The sequence below is a fragment of the Cyprinus carpio genome, chromosome A19 (genome assembly GCF_018340385.1).
Source record: "Cyprinus carpio isolate SPL01 chromosome A19, ASM1834038v1, whole genome shotgun sequence".
NCBI classification, from domain to species: Eukaryota; Metazoa; Chordata; class Actinopteri; order Cypriniformes; family Cyprinidae; genus Cyprinus; species Cyprinus carpio.
In genome coordinates, this window is record NC_056590.1 from 9914347 (window position 1) to 9932750 (window position 18404).

Genomic DNA, 18404 nt, shown 5'->3' on the forward strand with positions numbered 1-18404 from the left:
ATGTGTTACATTACTTTTGCGTTACTTTCACGTTACTTTTTAAATATGAGCAGGGCTTGATTGTTTTTAATATAAGAAGTTCTATTTATAGCAAATGTAAAAGCCCTTTCACACCAAAAAGTGTAATGAATAAACCTCAGGCTGAAGGAAAAGTAAATTCACGTCTGTACAGTAGAACACAGGAGAATAAGGTTCAACACTTCAGCAATAAAAAAAAAAAAACAATGAAGCACAATTGTTAGTTTAATCTAAAGTCATTTTTGCTCATTAGTATGGTTTGAACTGGATCATTAAAGGTCAGCAGCAAAAGACACTGTTAATAAAATGGGAATAGATACATTTGTGTTATTTAATATATTTAGTTATTGCAGGTTTGCGTCATATTCTGAGTTTGCATTTCACTGTTTTGATTAATTTTGATGAATACTAAATCTGTTTTTTTTTTTGTTTTGTTTTTTGTGAGTGGGATGAATTAATGCACATTCACATTTAGTCTAGAACTACAGTAACATCATTTTCACACAGTGCACACAACGCCTCCATACTTCCGATTTCTCCCAATATGGACACAGGAGGCTTGTCAGTCAAAAAATGGGAATACAAAGTAACTGGCGTTACTGCTTTTTTGGTAAATTTGTTGAAATTAAATGTTTTTGTTGTTAATTTACAATAACATTACTTTGGATAAAAGCATCTGCTAAATGCATGTAAATATGGTTCTTGCACCTTGATATTTGTCTATGAATTATAGCTGCAATACAACTTAAAATTGAATTCCCCAAACCTGTAAAATATCAACAATTGTTCAATTAACAAACGGAAGCCAATGTAGGGACATATAAAATAAATTTTATTATCCATTTTTCTGAATTTCTACACTGTAGTGGCTTCTATATAGACACCATCATCAGGAAAGACTGCCGGACACTGACGCAACATAACGACTGTCTGCTGTGTGTCCGAGCTTCAATATATAATAATTGTATGAAAAAAAATGAAGAAAAAAAAGAAACCTAGTTTAGTCTCTCTTTCGTTTGTTTACACTCAACATAAAAATGTGGCCCATGGCAGAGAGAGCATGAGGGAGTCTGTTCAGGGCTGGGCACCGGTGGCTGCAGGAACCTGTGTGGCTAGAGCACTGGGAGAGGAGATGACAGGAGAACCTGCGATGTTGGCCATCGGCTGGGACGAGGACATGGATGTGATGCCTCCTACAGGAAAACAGACAAAATGGTTTGTCAGAATTTGTGAGCTCAACCAAATGAAAGTTCACTCAGAAAGCACATGACTGACCTGTGATCATACTGGACGTGCTGACTGGAGTGGAGCCAGTGGACAGTCCTGAAGTGGAGCCCATCCTCGCCTGGTCCTTCACAATGGGATCTGATACATGACGAGACATGAACACAGTCATGAAATTCATGTTGCACATTGAGGAATAATTAGTACAATACATCAAACTTCTATTTCAAAAGAGCAAAAAAAATAAATAATCCAGCTTCCACATGACAACCACTTTAGTTCCGACTGAAAGATGGTGCACACCTAGGGCCCTATGATTTCTGCGATATAGAAAATGCAGATAGAATCACGAAATCCAGTCATAAGAATGGAATTCCCAGTACAACAGAGAATGTCATGGAATTTTGCAAATTTTGGATGAATAATAATAATTAAAAAAAAAAAACTAATTCTGAGAGCATTTCACTGTTTAATTTGATAAAAACTACCATCATATCATATAAACACAGAAACTGAGTTTTAACTGCAACCTCTCAAAATAAAATTTTGGTTTACCTTGAAGAAATTGTGACAAAAATATAGTACTACTGTACAGTAGAATGTACTTCTCAAAGAAATAATATATGTATTTTATAAAAACAAACATGTTGAAACATGGAGGTATATCACAACTTTCTTCCTTTTTGTTGCGCAGCACTTTTTGCAAAATAATAAAAAGAACTATCAATTTTTAATTTGATAAAATTTTAAAAGATTAAATTGTTAATGATTTATTGTTTCACTTAAATTCCATTTTTTTTTATTAAATCATGTGTAACCCTAGACCACAAATCAGTCTTAAGTCGCTGAGGTATATTTGTAGTAATAGCCAAAAAAAACATTGTATGGGTCAAAATTACAGATTTTATGCCAAAAATCATTAGGATATTAAGTAAAAATGTTCATTGACAATATTTTGTAAATTTCCTACTGTAAATATATCAAAACTTCCTAATAAACCATACATCAATGGAAAGCTTATTTATTCAGCTTTCAGATGATGTATAAATCTCAATTTTGAAAAATCGACACTTGTGGTCCATATATAATATAAACATTGTAATTAAAGTTTCAAGTTCAAGTATCAAATTTAAGTTAATGAATTCACCTGATTAGACATTTCTTATTAAAATTTAATTCAAACATTAAAACACAGAATTTGGGGAAAATAAAACTGAATTTTGGAACAAATAAATGCCCTAAAACTATTTTATCAACTGTTGTTAAATTGTACAAGTTTCAGGATTTCAATTAATTAGACCTGATTTTTAATAAAAAAAAAATAAAAAAAAATAAAAAAATACAGAATACTAAAAAAAATTACAACAGAAAAAAAAAAAAAAAAGAAATTTCGTAAAAAGAAAAATATTTCATAGGGCTCTACACACCTTTTCACCATTGCTGAACACCTTTACACTCATTTCATCAGAATACATGATATTTCAAACAATAGGGTGTGTTTTACAAGAAAGCACAAACACTTTTCTATAAAATAAACACATTATGGTTCGAACCGCAGTGATGTTCAAGTTTATATGACTAAAATGCCAAAGAGCAGACACTCACAGAAATACGGGTGCTCCATGGCCTCACGCGCGGTGAGACGAGCTTGGTGGTCATAGCGCAACAGTTTGTCCAGGAAGTCCAGAGCTTCGGTACTGACCAGGTGCTGGTTCTCACTGTGCACAAACCGTTCCCACCTTTTCCGGGAATGTCTGGAGAAAGAGAGCCCGAATGAAAGAGAGATAAAAATCTAAACTGCAGTTAAAAAGTATTAAATGCATAAAAACAATCCCAAATCTCAACGTACCTTCCCAAAATGTCGTTGAACCGTGGGTCGAGCTCAATGTTGTATTTGTCGATGTAGTCGTAGAGGTCCTCTGTGCCCAGAACTTTGGCAATCCGTACAAGCTGGAAAGAGACAGAACTGGTTAAAAACTGCAGAGGGCAGCAGCCACCACTCGACAGATCAAACCAGCTGAGCAGAGCGCTGCAGTCATGATGTATTTTTGTAGGCCAACCCAGAAATTAGCATCATCCTGGTTCCCTCCACAAAAGCCCAATAGGATCTTTCCATCGGCTTATGGATTGCTACAGAAAATAAACTCCATGAACAACAAAAGCGCATGACTCTTAAATATTTTTTTCATCATCTAAATCTTCATAAACACAACTATATTTTGAAACCTAAATATACAATCAGCACAGGTAAAAAAACTAAACTACACCATAACTTCATTAACCTTCCAACAGCTCTTGTGGTTTTTATTTAAAAAACATTTTCGCTGAAGGTTTGAGTCGGAATAGTTTGATGCATTTTATGTATTTTTATTTATTAAAATCACATAGGGTTTTATTGATGTATTAAAATCACAAGGCAGTATTATAAATGTATTTCAAGTTGCAGAATCAAACGTGAAAATATCTTGTTAACCAGACACTTTTTTTAACCAACAATTCTAAGTTATTTAAACGTTATTGCTAAAAATAAACTCCTTTCAGAGTTTTAGCCTACAAAAATACATCATGCCTGCAGCATATACTCATATACTTCTGAGTGTGCAAATTATTAAGTACTGAACTTTTTATACATTTATGTTTTATGAATTTATAAAGACAGACACTAGGACACTGGAGCAAACTACAACATCAACAAGCCATTATCAACCTTCCTTTTTATTAGTACAAGGGATTGTGGGAAATATTAGCACTTAAAACTAAAACTCAAAAATAGCACACCATCAAAGCACATTCTCTTACATGCTACAATTGGAGACCAATAAATTATGATCTTACATTTTATAAAATGAATTGTATGCAAATTGTGATTCAGACACAAAATCAGTCACTATAAAACAGCATGGCAACAATGAATATTTGAAAGACCTAAAAGCAGCAGTTCTCACCTGATCATAGTTGTCATGTCCATGGAAAAAAGGCTCTTTCCGGAAGATCATACTCGCCAACATGCAGCCTAAGCTCCACATGTCTAAACTGTAGTCATACATCTGTGGGACAAAAGCAACATGAGCTTCAAAACAGCAGCAAACTTGCCAAACAATTAAATGTTGCACTGCTTCTGTATGTGTGCATGTTTATTCAACAGATGCTTGAACCAAGCAAAAACTGTTTGTATCCCTGCATCTAGTTTCTCGTGTCATTCTTACCTGATAGTCCACCAGCAGTTCAGGTCCTTTGAAATATCGAGACGCCACCCTGACGTTGTACTCCTGACTAGGGTGATAAAACTCTGCTAAGCCCCAGTCTATCAGACGTAGCTAAAACACAAAACACACACGAACAGGCAAGATTCAAATGTGAATTCAGTCAATGGGGGAATAGTTAATATTTCATGATGTGCGATCAGTGTCAGTGTTGACGCAGAGAACATGCAATTTGTAGACATAAATTTGATCTTGCTCAAATGTGCTTGACGTCACATCATCAAACAATGCTTCTCTTTTACTACAGCAAACTCTGATTCTTGATTGGTGCACGTAAGCGAGCTCATCAATATTCATCATTACTCATCAGACTAGCAGTAAATGAATGGGCAGTACCTTTCTGTGTTCATGGTCGATCATTACGTTGTGTGGCTTCACATCTCTGTGCATAATTCCCATACTGTGGCAGTAATCCAAAGCCTGAGAGCGACAGAGAGACACTTAGAACTAGACAACATTACAAATACCTGAGATTCAGCATCTTCTGACCAATAAATCGTTCATTTAAAAAAAAAATTTTTAAAAAAAGGAGCTGATGAAATATTTCAATATTAAAACTATTTAGAATATTTTCTAGCATAAGAAAAATGTATATTCTACAGAATTCAATGCAACTTACAAATATATACAATATACATTAAAAATAATTAAATTTAAGAATGAACATTAAAATATTTGAGATTATTAATAGAATCTTTGAATATTTTCTTGTAAAATTTCCCAAAAAGAAAATGGTGTGCATATAAGTATATTGACTAACAAATCAGAATTTCAGCACATTTACTAATACTCACAACAACGTCCCCCATGTTTTTTCTCACTAACAAAAAATACCTTTTTTTCATTTACTCTCACACAACTGACTAACAGCAAGTGTACATGAACAACATAGCTGTTGAGAAGCACTTATAGGTGAAGTGTGCAACATCTGAGCAACTAGTAGCACCAAACAAAAACACGGAAAGTGGCCCAATTGTGTGGCACTACATATTGAGATTCCCTGTTGTTGGCTGAGGACGGGAGAGTTTGAAATGCATTCGAAAAATACAGGTAAAAATGGTATAAACAAAAGTAAATTTAGGTACAGGCTTGTGATACTTTAAGATGATATCAGAAGGAACTTACCTTTAGGATCTCATACATGTAGAACCGAATGTCGTAGTCTGATAGCGTTTGATACAATTGCTGCATGACAGAAGAGAATGCTTGAGTTTGACTGAACAGATTTTTTTTTTTTGTATTACATTTAGTTGAGGTGGCAGAAATTATTTGGCAGGTCTGAGAAGTGATTTACCTTGAAGTCTGTGTTGTTCACATGTTCAAAAACCAGAGCTGGGGTTCGAGACTTCAGGGAGATATTCAAGAGACCTCAGTTAGAGACACATTTGAAACATACTCTACAAGTACATATATATATTTTTACATGACAACATCATATTCAGGAAAGCCAACTGACCACTGGATCCTTGACAATGTCTAGAAGTGAGATGATGTTGGGGCCGCCTCTCAAATTTTCCAAAATTTTAATTTCCCGCTTGATTTTCTTCTTCTTTACTGGCTACATATTTATAAAAAGACAAAAACACAACACAAGACAACATATAACAGCATTTGCAACTTTTAACTTTTTTTTAACTTTAACAAATTTGTGATTTGATAAGTATTTTTTGAAATCAAAAAGATTTTCTAGATTCTTTAGTATTCAACTTAATTTGCCTTGAAAATAATCTCCGCCACAGCTGCAGCTTCTCAGTCACATCATTCCCAATTGGGTAATAATTTACAGCAGACTCACAATCCCACGCTGGAAAATATTTGGGCTGCACTGACGTGTTGACCAAATTCATTATGTCATTTACAAAAATAAGTCTTGTATTCTCAACAAACCCACCGCCTGCATTGAATAACAGAACTGAACACGTCATATAACAGCATATAATTTATATGCCAGGCTGAAAGGAATACTGTCTATACTCACGGTTCCAAAGCATTTGAAGTCATTGTTGGTTCTTTAAAATATATGATGGCTAAACAAACGTGCTGTTTTCTGTGCGCACAGCCGCACATACTTGAATTGCTGGTTGATTCCTCTTTCACATCCCCTTGTGTTTGAACAGACACCTAACATTTAATTGTCAAAATACCCATCTCGACAATGTCTTGAATAAATGAAAACAGCTGAGAAAGAAACCGGATGTGTACCATTATAATGGATCTGTGTGTCGGGTCTTAAAGAGACAGCAGCCTATAAATACCTGCAGCTGTCTGTATCATTAATACTAATCAAACAACAAAACACAGGTTTGACAAAGATTAATCTAACATTTAATTTATACAGTGAACACGATGCAGTGTTATTTTACATTTAATTATTATATTTCTGTACCTGAATACTATTAGACCTTATTTTATTTGTAACTTTGTTATATTGTATTTATTTATGCTTCTAATTTAAAAAACAAAAAATTCAAATGTTCTCATTCAGGCTGCACGCTCTGCCATTGAGGTGAACATACGGTCTCTGTTTCTGTGGCAGTTTAAGTCTTTGACAGAGATGGTTGGTTGTTTTGGCCTGTGTGTGTGCGCTTCAGTGGAGAAGTTGAAAAAGTTGGAAAAAGCTGGAAAAGTCTAGAATAAACACTGTACATACATATAGGGCTGCGTGATAAATCAAATGCAATTGTCATGCGCAATTTGTTAGTAAAGCCGGTTCTGTCATCAGCAGTAAATCATCATCACGTGCTTTCAGATGGAGCAGCATTTACTACACAGAGCCGTAGTTCGCTGACAAGTTACGCAAAAAAAACAAAAAAAAAATTTGCAGATGATTTTATTGCGTGATTATGAAATTGAAGAAATCGTTTGCGATAATGAGAGCTGTTTGCACAGCTTCTCAGTGAACTACGGCTCTGTGTAGTAAATGCTGCTCCATCTGAAAGCATGTGAAAATACCATATATATAAACCATATATTGTCATAATTGTGTGTTTATTAGTCACGTTGAAAAAATAAAAGCAGTTAAATCTTCTGTTTATTCAGCTGCAGCGATGGAGGCGTATTTGGAGTTTCAGCGCGAGAGCGCCCTCTGGCCTTCGGATGGAGATTTACTGCTGATCACAGAACCGCGCTTCACTGAAAGATACGCATGACAATCACAGCTTTTGTCGAATCGCGATTTCAATTCCATTTCGATTTATCGTGCAGCCCTACATACATACCTAAATAAATACAAAATTTTAGGGCGGTCGTGAAAAGTGAGTTATGTGATTATTAGTTTGTTATTTTTCACAACCAACCACTGATTACATCAGCAAAAAAAAAAAGTTATCCGTTTCGATAATGGGTTTGAAAAAGAACAGCTGCAAGAAATGACAAGCCAGGCTCGAACTTGTACCGCCACAAGAACAACTACTTCATCGCTCCATTCAGAGATATTAAGAATGTAAATAAGCTCATTTTGATATCACGTTGTCTTTCAGTACAGATGAATTTGACGCAATGACACCCAATCTGACTGCGTCTAGACTCAATCTTCCTTCGTGTCTCCAGGCAGGGGAAGTTCATTGCACATGACTGGCTATATTACAGGACAATGCCGCTAATCTTCAAAACTATTTATCACTTAGCTTTAAAAGAAGCTCTCAGCTCGCTGGGTGTTATCACTAGAATCTAGAGCTTTCTCTGGTTAACAGGAGGAGGGGGTGAGGAAAGAATTCGCCAGGCGCCCGTTCACCTGAATGCCGGCCAGCAGCTTCTGGTTTCGATATCATCCACTGCCTACCATAACATAAACAGGCTTATCTCGGCAGACGTTCTCGTCAACTACTCAGAAAATGAGAAGCTGGGGAGGATTGTGAAGTCCAAGGGTTTTCACCGTTCCACTGAATCCAATCTGACTTGACCAAAGGCTGGCCAGAACACTGTTAAAGCTGTCTGGAACAACAACGTTCCTCACCTTGAGTATTTTGACGACTACTTTCTCATTGTTTGTGATGTTGATGGCTTCAAACACCTCGCTGTACTTTCCTCGGCCTAGTTTCCGCACCAGCTGGTAGTCATCTTGATTCCTGTTGACAAGTCCGACAGCTGTTATTACAAATGCAAATGAAACACCAGTCCAGACAAATAAAGACATCAGCACTGTGGAGAAGTATTTCACACTATGCTCTATGATGGCTGCAAATAATCCTGGGACTCTGAATGAAAACTTACAAGATGAAGATACCTAATATTTCATCATTAAACATGTGAAGCTTTCAAACTTAATGAATCAAATGCCATTAGTTTGATATTTCTGTGGTTTTACTGAACACTAAGGCCTCACAACCCATGTGATCTGTTCATTTCAATTGCATTGAATTAAGATTGATACTTGCCTAAACATTTTTGAGAATAGGTAATTCTGGGTTTTAGTTTCAATAGCCAATAGAAGAAGCTCTAAGAAACGATGGTCACAGGGATATATTATTTAGATGATCTACTACTGAACATGATATGAATGTGTGTATATTAATAAATAAAGCACTCATACAAGGCTCTGGACAACACTGTAAGGTATTGAGATATACATTGTTATATAATTGTACTGGCACAATCATACCCCTTCTTGATTCTGCAATTTGTGAATCTGTTTCACTGAATTATTCAACAGACTAAAAAGAACAATTCATTTACAAACCAGACATCAACATGGCTTGTGAGCAAACATAAAAAAAGACATGAGTGAGTCTATCTAGAAAAACACTGTTTTTTAAGGTTTTTGTTTTTGTAGTTTTTTTAAGAGGTGTCTTTTGTTTTTATAGGGTGTGTTTATTTGATTGCAAATACAGTAAAAACAGTAATATTGTGAAAGTGTATTAAAATGTAAAATACAGAATAAAAGAAATAATCTTTAAAAAAAAAAAAAAGTCCTGACCCCAAACTTCTGAAAAACTGTGTATATTTATCATAGAATGTTCCTGACATTTTCAGTCCTGAAAACACATGTTTAAAGTACACAGATATTTCCAGATTTCCTATGACTGTTAACCCTGTAATTTTTGTTTTTGTAATTTATTTTTACATCAAAAAAAAAAAAGAAAAAATTCTGAAATCATAGCCTGCTTTGTCATCACATGCTGAAAAAATTCATGTAATCCCTCACCCCCACTCTACGACATGAGATTCATAGTCCCAGTACTCCCGCGGCCTCTGTGTGTTGACGTCTGGATAAACACGGGATCGACTCGTGACTGGCCCGGACATGATCTGGACGTGTGGCTGCTCCTGTCAGGGCTGTGAACACACAAAAAAACAATCAATATAGGGACAGCACTATCAGGCCGATGTGCATCCATAAAATCGACTGCAATAAAAGGCTTGGGGCTTGAAATCTCTGGCCTCATTTGCACATGGATTTAGTAAAGAATCAAAAGAAAGACAAATCTACAACTGGGATGTTTGGGTTTAAAGGTCCCCAGCCACGACACGGACCCCTGACTGTCAGATAAATTGGATTAAGGTTCTGAATCTTTGCCCAGATAGAGAAAAGTTTTAATCTAGATGCAAGCAGACCGAGGAAGACTGGACCACTGCAGTCCAAAAGGTGTCAGCACATTCTTCCAGGGTTGAAAACACACAAGATGGCTTAAGGACACAATAGTGTTTTCTTTGTGGCTTTTTTATATATTTTAATTTACTTAAAAGTTCTATAATCTACATACAACTTGGAATGCTGAACATAACTGGAAACGAGCTCCAGGTGTTTACTGGACCCATAACTCATCTTGCTTTCAAAGTTGAACCTGTTGGAATAATCCAATAAGAGTAATTTACCACCCAGCCGTACTTCTTTTACACCTGCTGACTTAACTGATACAGAGTTTGTTACTGGATGGCAAAAATCACCAAGAACACACCAGGGCTCTACAAAAATTATGTGTGTTGTATTTTGCTGTATTATATTTGTTGCATCAATCTATTTTACGGCAGCTCTGAATGCGTCTTATCACATTTGAAAACAGGAACCTCCTGGTTTAATGAACCATTGTGATACATTACTGCAATCGGTAATGGAGAATGGTCTGCAGGACCCAAGTGTGATTAGATTTCATCTATGTCTGTTCTACTGTTATACTATATATACTAAATATACTAAAGTAAATCATCCTTATTCCACCCAACTCCATTGTGAAGTCATATTGGAGAAAATTTATGTTTTTTAAATACACCCCCTTAAAAGCTTCATTGGATTTCTGCAATGCAGAAAACGCAGACGGAATCGTGCAATCCAGACATAAAAACAGAATTAAGTGTATAACATGAAATGTCATGGAATTTGCCAAATTTTGGATGAATAAATCAAAAGTAGGTCAATACACTTAAATCACAATGTGATATGAACGACTGCCTGTGAATATTAAGCTGCAGAAATACTATTTAATAGGGCTGCACGATATATCAAAATTCTTGAAATATCGCAAATGTAAATATCGCGATATACATATCGCAACGACGTGATATCTGAATCATCTCAATAATAGACTACTTCAAACAAAATGTTGCAAAAGGGTAAGTTTTAGGTCGACGCATATAGCAGAGAATTGCTTGATGTTAAAAAGAGTTAAGTGCAATAAGTGCAGAAAACAATTCTTTGCCGTCTCGTCTTACTGTCTGACACACACCTGAAGCGTCGCCTTTCACATCACCTTGTGTTTGAACAGACCCATAGATACAGAATTATGTCAAGTTACCCGTCTTAAGAATCATTCTTGTAAACGCAGTCAGTTATGTTTTAAATGAATTTAAACAGGTGAGAAAGAACTCTTATGTGTATCATTATACTGGATCCGTGCCGTCGGTCTTAAAGGGACATCAGCCTATAAATACGTGCTGCTGAATATGTCACTAATTTTAACAAAACAACAAAACACAGCTATTAATCTAAATTTAATTCATACAGTGAACACTATGCAGTGTTATTTTACACTTAATTATTACATTTCTGCACCTGAATACTACCGTTTATTGTATCTATGTTTGTAAATGGTGTATTTGTTCTTTTCTTTTTTTTTTTTTTTTTATTTTTTTCTTTACTGACGTTTGAACCTATTTTATCTATGCTTGTAATTTGTGTATTTGTCCTTTTTTATTTTTTATTTAAGTAATAGGCCTAAACGGAAAGCAAAGCTACATTATTTTTTTATGTTCACATTGATGTTAAAATTACATTTCGAGATTTGTGAAATTACTTTTTATGTAATACTAAAACACTGCTAGTCACTTTCAGAAGTTGTAGTGGCCCTTTTAAATATTTTAAAATATAATTTAAATTGATTTTACACACTTTAAACAATATTGCTTCCCATATCGAATATCGCATTATTTAACAAAGTATCACATATAATTTTTCTTCAATATCGCACAGCCCTACTATTTAAATATGAATCCTGCATGTTCTGCGTGTCTCTGTCTGAATGGTGCAGACACGTGGCGTCGTTTGCAGAGTTTTCAGCCTCTGCCACCTCAATATATGAATACATAAACATAACCTCTAGCACTGCTCTAAGAGTCACTTCATGAGCATTTTACAGTTTCTTTTGAAAAAAGAAAAATTTTTCATATCATAACGGTAACTTAAAGGTCTTCATAGCAACCAGTCAAAATAAGTTTGGTTTAACTTAAAATAACTGTGCAAGAAATATATGACTTAATGTAATGACAGTTCTTCTACTACTACTGTTAATAAAATTATTAAAACATTATTTTTAAAGGAATATTTACCAGACAAATTTACCAGAATATATTTAGCACAATAATGTAAATACACAACAGTATTTCTGGAAAAAAAATTATAATTATTTTGTATAAAATCAATTAATTAGAGTTGTTTATGATTATTAATATTTAATGCTACCATTAAAATGGAATCCAGGAAATTAATGGAAAATAATAAAACATTTCATAAGGCGCTAGCTTCACAACTACAGATTCAGAAGGACATCTATGACCATTGCATCACTTTTCTTGCTGTTTTTTTTAAAGGTGCCACCACAAGCGTTGTTTTTAAGATCGCACATAAAGGTTAAAATAATCAAAATTAAAAATTAAATGTCACGTTCCATCCATCTGATTTTTAGCATGTCTTATGTAAACCCTGCTGAAGTAATTCATCAGATAAGGGTCACATAAAACCATGAAATTATCAAATGAAGCCAGCCTAATTCTACATGATTTCCCCAGGACCAATTAATCAACTCGTCAGTTTTAAACATATGTAGTTTGGCACATCCCTATTGATGAATGCTCAAGTAATCAAGTAGGGATGCTGGTACACAAATACAATGATGCTAAATGGCATTCATGGGAGTCTACCATCAGAAACAATGGATAATTTTGTTTTGCCAGATGGGATTTTGGTTTGATCCCCATTCCAAAGATTCCTGCCTCCCCCGATGGCCACCTCAGAAGAGCGCTGAACCTGATATCACATGATACACAAAGCCTGTATTCACTAGCAGCCATTACTCATATCTCAGACCAAAAATTACATGATCTAATCTACAGATGGATGAAGACCAAATATGTAGACGCATTTCAACTCCTCAATGTGTCAAATGAGGTTTCAAAGAACACAATGGACATTAAACCTAACTTACCTTAAAATTTTACTTGCGGGCAGCCTTCAGAAATCTTGCGAAGATTTTACACGAGGGTGATCCTCCAAACACCTGCAAGGCAAAGCAAAACAAATAACATTAAGAAATGCCACTGATGTCAGTATCTGAGTTACACAAATGTTCATTTGTTTGTATGAACAAAACCTGTTGTGTGCAGCCAAACCTGGCCACTGGCAAACTCATTTATGTTGTACCCACCAAGTGATGACGCAGTCAAAAACACAATCATAAACATTCATTAAGAAATATGCTTCCATTCTCAGTCTGTCAGAACAGTGTCAATCTTTATCACTAGTGCACAGACAAAGACTAAAATCTACAACAATGATCTCACAAGGACGTAACACATGGTTATCTGCAGAGCTTTAAAGTCAAATTTAAGAAATTTTAAGACCTGCACAAATAAAATATGGTCCACAAAGAACCCTTGCTGGATTTGATTTATGCACCAATTTATCAAAACACACAAATTAGAGGTCGACTGATATCGTTTATTCATTGGAACAGATTTGGAAAAATTAAGCTTTACATCCCTTGCTTACCAATGGATGCTCTGCAGTGAATGGGTGCCGTCAGAATAAGAGTCCAAACAGCTGATAAAAATAATCACAATAAACTCCAGTCTATCAATTAATATCTTATAAACTGAAAATCTCTGTGTTAATAATAAACAAATCCATCATTAAAACATTTTTAACATCAAACTGTCACTTCTGGTCAAATTACGAGTCAATAAACCATAATAACTAGGGTGGACAAATGTGGCATTTTATACAGGACACGTTCTGGCCAGGATTTTTATATTGCCTAAAACATCCAAAGTACTTTGACCAATAACATGCAGGTATTGTACATAATTGACCAATTGTGACGCGCACGTGAGGTGCGAACAATCAAAGCCATGCAAATACGTGCACGTGTTTGTTTGTTCATTCGACTTGACCAGGGATGCACCGATCACTGTATGACACCAAAGTACCACTAGAGCGATTTGAAAGCATAAAAGCTGATTTATACTTCTGCAACGGACCTACGCCGTAGGCTATGCGTCAGTTTTCATTTATACTTCTGCGTTGTCCCCGTCGATGTAAAGTACACTTGCAAACCGCTAGTATGCAGTGTCCACGGGCATTTTGCTGGTGTAACACGACAAAAGTAGAAGAAGCAGCAGCTCGTCTGAGAATCAATATAGCTGTGATGGTGGCAAATAAATATCAAATAATTAAATCATTATTTAAAACTACAAAAGGAGACAACAAAGGAACATGAGAAGATATGACATTCTTTCAATCTCCACAAGGACTTGTACCACGGCAGATCAACATTGTTTGTCGCGGACAACTACTGATGTATAATGCTACGTAGTATAATAAATGAAAAGACACTTGTTCTTTGCTTTGTTTTATTTTATATAAGAAGGTGTAACATTAAAATATATTAAAGTGCACATAAACACACAAAACTCAAGTACATACGGAGGAAGGGGTTCTGGCAGACAAATCACAGCGCTTGCTGTCTGGAATAGAAATGACGCGCTGTTAAGATTTTTGGAGAGGTGCACATTAACCTACGGCGCGTGCTACGCGTGCTATGCACAACCTACGACGTAGCTACGGCTTAAGGAGTCGTCTGCTCTGCTCTCTTGTGAAATAATGTCATACAAAGATCGATCTAGTGCAAACAGCCAAAACCTGGATATTTTATGCAATACAGAAATCCTGGCAAGGGTGCGGGATGTAAAAATGGCCCATATGGTCACCCTAACAATAATGTTTTCTTTGGTGAAAAAGTTCATTTTCTGTTGTCCTCTTACATCTAAATCCACCAACATATTTGTTTAGAACATTTCAGACTGCTTTCACTTGTAAACAGTGCTTGATCTGTGTATATTTCTCTCCTGATTCAGATGAGAAGACTTGTTTGACTTGAAGCAATGGTTTAAAGGTAAAAACATCTTGGCATTTGTTTATTACAGGCAGCTTTTCGGTTCACAACACATTAATTAATGGACAGGAGTTGTGTGGATTATTGGGATATTTTTAGCAGCTGTTTGGACTAGGGATGCATCGATCTGATATTCAGTAGTGGTATCGGCTCCAATATTGGCATTTTCTGCTGGATCGGGTATCGGTCAGACGAGACCGATCCAAATCCAACATTGTGCGTATACTATTCTGTTATTGTTAAGCCCCACGAAAGCACAAAAACATTATAAAGCACCATAAAGTCAAAGTTCAATTGTCCTGACAACCCTCTATGGACATCTTGGCAATTGAATCGCCATTGGCTAGTAAATTGTTTAGTTTACTCGCTAGACTGATATACGGTGTGGCGAACGTCGGTCCTGGAGAAGCCGCAGCCCTGCAGAGTTTTGCCTCAACCCTAATCAAACACACCTGAACAAGGTCTGAAGGGTTACTAGAAAGCTGGTGAGGATTAATTGGGGTTGGAGCTGAACTCTGCACGGCTGTGGCTCTCCAGGACCGGAGTTTGCCACCCCTGATCTATATATATATATATATATATATATATACATATATACACACACACATACATGTGGATAATCAAGTATTATTTAATTATTAACTTTAGTAATTATAATCAAAACTTGGTAACTATGTATGAATGCATAGACATTTTAACTGAATTTAGGACTGGTAGTGGTGCTTTGTTGGTCATTCAGTATTTCTGTAGAAAAAAAAAAAGGGGAAAAAACCGAATGATAATACTGATAAGATAGGATAATATTAATAATAATAATAACAACAACAATAATAATAATAATATGAATTCTACTAATAAGAACAGTAAAAAACGCACTAAGGATTAACGAGCTGCTGGATTCATGAATTTTAATCAGGTTGTGTGCATTCGCTCGAACTGATTTGCTGAAATCAAAACCGGGATGATAATAGGTGAGCACCAGCCAATGAGATTGCTGTTTGCGCATAAGTTCGTGCATGTGAGAGAAAGCAACGGCGATTCGTGTTTCAATTCAAGTTCACATTTACTCTTCTCTCTGCTGCAGCTGTCTGTAATCCTCCACTCAGCATTCAAACGTGTGTTGTGTTCGGTTACGACAGTCAAAACGATGGTTTTAGGATAGGACTCCTATCTATCATATGTTGCTGCCTTCATCACTGCGCTATACATTTAAAAGAAGTGTCTTTCAATTGTATAGTTTATATTTATACATAAATACATTTACTTGTTTTCATTAATGCATTTTACAAAGACACAAAGAGCAATGTGTAACCTTTTACCAGATTTATACCTACACTTGTTCACTTTTATTTGTTCCCCACTAAATAATGTTATTTCACTAAATGTTTATATTTTATAAAAAATGGAAAAAAATGGTATCATTGCATCCCTAGTTTGGACTCTTATTTTGACAGCACCCATTTACTGCTGAAGATCCATAGGTGAGCAAGTGATGTACAGGCCAGGACACACCAAGCTGACGGCTGGCCAACATCGGGCCGTCTGCGAGTGACTGTCGGGGTAGTTATTTTAGTGTGCTCCACACGTCGGCTCTCGTCGACGGAAATTTGCCCAATTCAACAGGTTCACAAACATTTCGGGCATCACAGACGTGTTTCATACAGCGTGCTTCACACCATTTGGCCAATGATTTTCCATACTAAGGACATTTTACACAAGACTGCATTCACAAAGACCAATGTCTAGCCTATGAAATATTTTAGAGCTTAAAAGAATACATTCACTATTGAAACCTCAATGACTTTTTCATATCCTTAAAATCACAATTTAGATTTTTCCAAGTATTCCATCACGGTTGGAAATGTCAGTGAATTTTCCTAATAACACAAGACCGTCTGAGTACCAAGAACAATTATTCAGCCAAGGAAAAAGCCTCCCATTGCCTATAGTCTACATTTTTGGGCACCACAGACATGTTTCAAATGTGTCTACGATGCCTAATAATCCTGGCTAGTTAGCTCACTATGTTTTTTAATGATGCTTTGGGATCAGATCCTCCGTTAATAACCCATCAAACCAGTTCACCACAATGCACAGTGGCACTTCTGATATATATATTTTTCCCACAATTAAAACTTTAACCTCATATAAAGCAAATGTATTTTGATGAAAAGAACTTAAAAATCCTTTTTCAATTATTTAATTTGATTGTATCCACCAATGAGCAGAACGCATTAATTCCAGCCTCTTCAAAAAAAAAAAAAAAAAAAAAAAAAAAAAAAAAAAATATATATATATATATATATATATATATATATATATATATATAATATATATATATATATATATATGCACAATTTTTTTTTTTAGAAATGTTAAAAATGTATATATAATTTAATTTTATTTAATTATACTTATAATATTATAATAATATAATTATAAATTAAAAGCCTTTATGGAGGTTTCTACGGATTTAGGATGGAATCAGACGTTAAGTGTATAAATAAGGATCAAACTCAGAAACAGAGCTCAAACCTCCATTCAGATCAGGATGTAACGTAGAGCATCAGTGAAGAGATAAACTAACAGCCTGTCTAAATTGTACACAATCGTAACCACTCTGCTAGTCTATTTTCTACACTTAAGCACATTCACGACAACATTTAAGTGTTAAACAATTAAAACCCCATCAAATCATCGAGTTTATCTTATATATCATTAGCATATCATCACGTTAGCCACAGCAATGCTAACGTTCCATCAGCTACAATAAACACATTTCCAAAGACACAAGAGGGTATAACTCACAGTATGAAACCCCCTCATTTCCCTTAAAATGATTTAAGGATCGCGTATATGTTCAAAGTTGGTGGTGAAAGATAGAAAGTATTAATATAAAGGGCGGTTTGTATTACCTCTCAGCTCTGTGTTAATATGGCGGCGGCGAAGTTAGCGCGAGGAGACGCGACGCTCTTCCAGGCCTGCAGGGGGCGCGCAGCAGCGGTGCTCTCACAGACTCTGGCTTCCGCTCAAAGACCAAATGTACGACGCTAGGTTTTCTGGTCCTCCCACTACGTGCACGGGCTTTTGATTAATTTACTTTTTTTCATATTTCACGTCCATAAATGCACGTTTATTAAAAAGTCTATAAATTAGTCCTGCTAAATATTTATTGCTATTTATTCTAGTCTTAATTTTATTTCTAGCACATATTTCTATACTTGATACCCTTATTTTAATTTTTATATTGTTACTATTATTATATTACCTTCCTGGTACTTTTTATTTATTTATTTTT

At 35.4% G+C, this 18404-nt stretch overlaps 1 protein-coding gene across 2 annotated transcripts; it reads right to left on the reverse strand.

Moving 5' to 3' along the window:
• Positions 1–829: 829 nt before the first annotated feature.
• zgc:86598 (STKc_CK2_alpha domain-containing protein) lies at positions 830–18165 on the reverse strand. 2 transcript variants are annotated; one of them, XM_042776302.1, is made up of 14 exons: positions 18022–18165; positions 13142–13213; positions 9649–9779; positions 8461–8572; positions 5962–6063; positions 5800–5850; positions 5631–5690; positions 4842–4925; positions 4449–4559; positions 4188–4289; positions 3092–3192; positions 2848–2996; positions 1294–1383; positions 830–1211 (listed from the first exon to the last, which is right to left on the reverse strand). In XM_042776302.1, the coding sequence occupies exons 3-14, from the start codon at positions 9747–9749 to the stop codon at positions 1093–1095; spliced, it is 1182 nt and encodes a 393-aa protein (XP_042632236.1). In that variant the 5' UTR covers positions 9750–9779; positions 13142–13213; positions 18022–18165; the 3' UTR covers positions 830–1092. The 2 variants fall into 2 exon arrangements, with proteins under 2 accessions (XP_042632236.1, XP_042632237.1); XM_042776303.1 differs by lacking the exon at positions 18022–18165 and adding an exon at positions 17915–17982.
• Positions 18166–18404: the final 239 nt, after the last annotated feature.

What these genes read in the sequence shown, in the direction of transcription:
- zgc:86598 (XM_042776302.1), bottom strand. Translation starts at nt 9,749, where the DNA reads ATGTCCGGGCCAGTCACGAGTCGATCCCGTGTTTATCCAGACGTCAAC. An exon ending in TCTCATGTCGTAGAGTGGGG is followed by an intron (nt 8,573 to 9,648) that starts GTGAGGGATTAC and finishes ACTTGTCAACAG; the next exon opens with GAATCAAGATGACTACCAGC. An exon ending in ACATTGTCAAGGATCCAGTG is followed by an intron (nt 5,851 to 5,961) that starts GTCAGTTGGCTT and finishes ATCTCCCTGAAG; the next exon opens with TCTCGAACCCCAGCTCTGGT.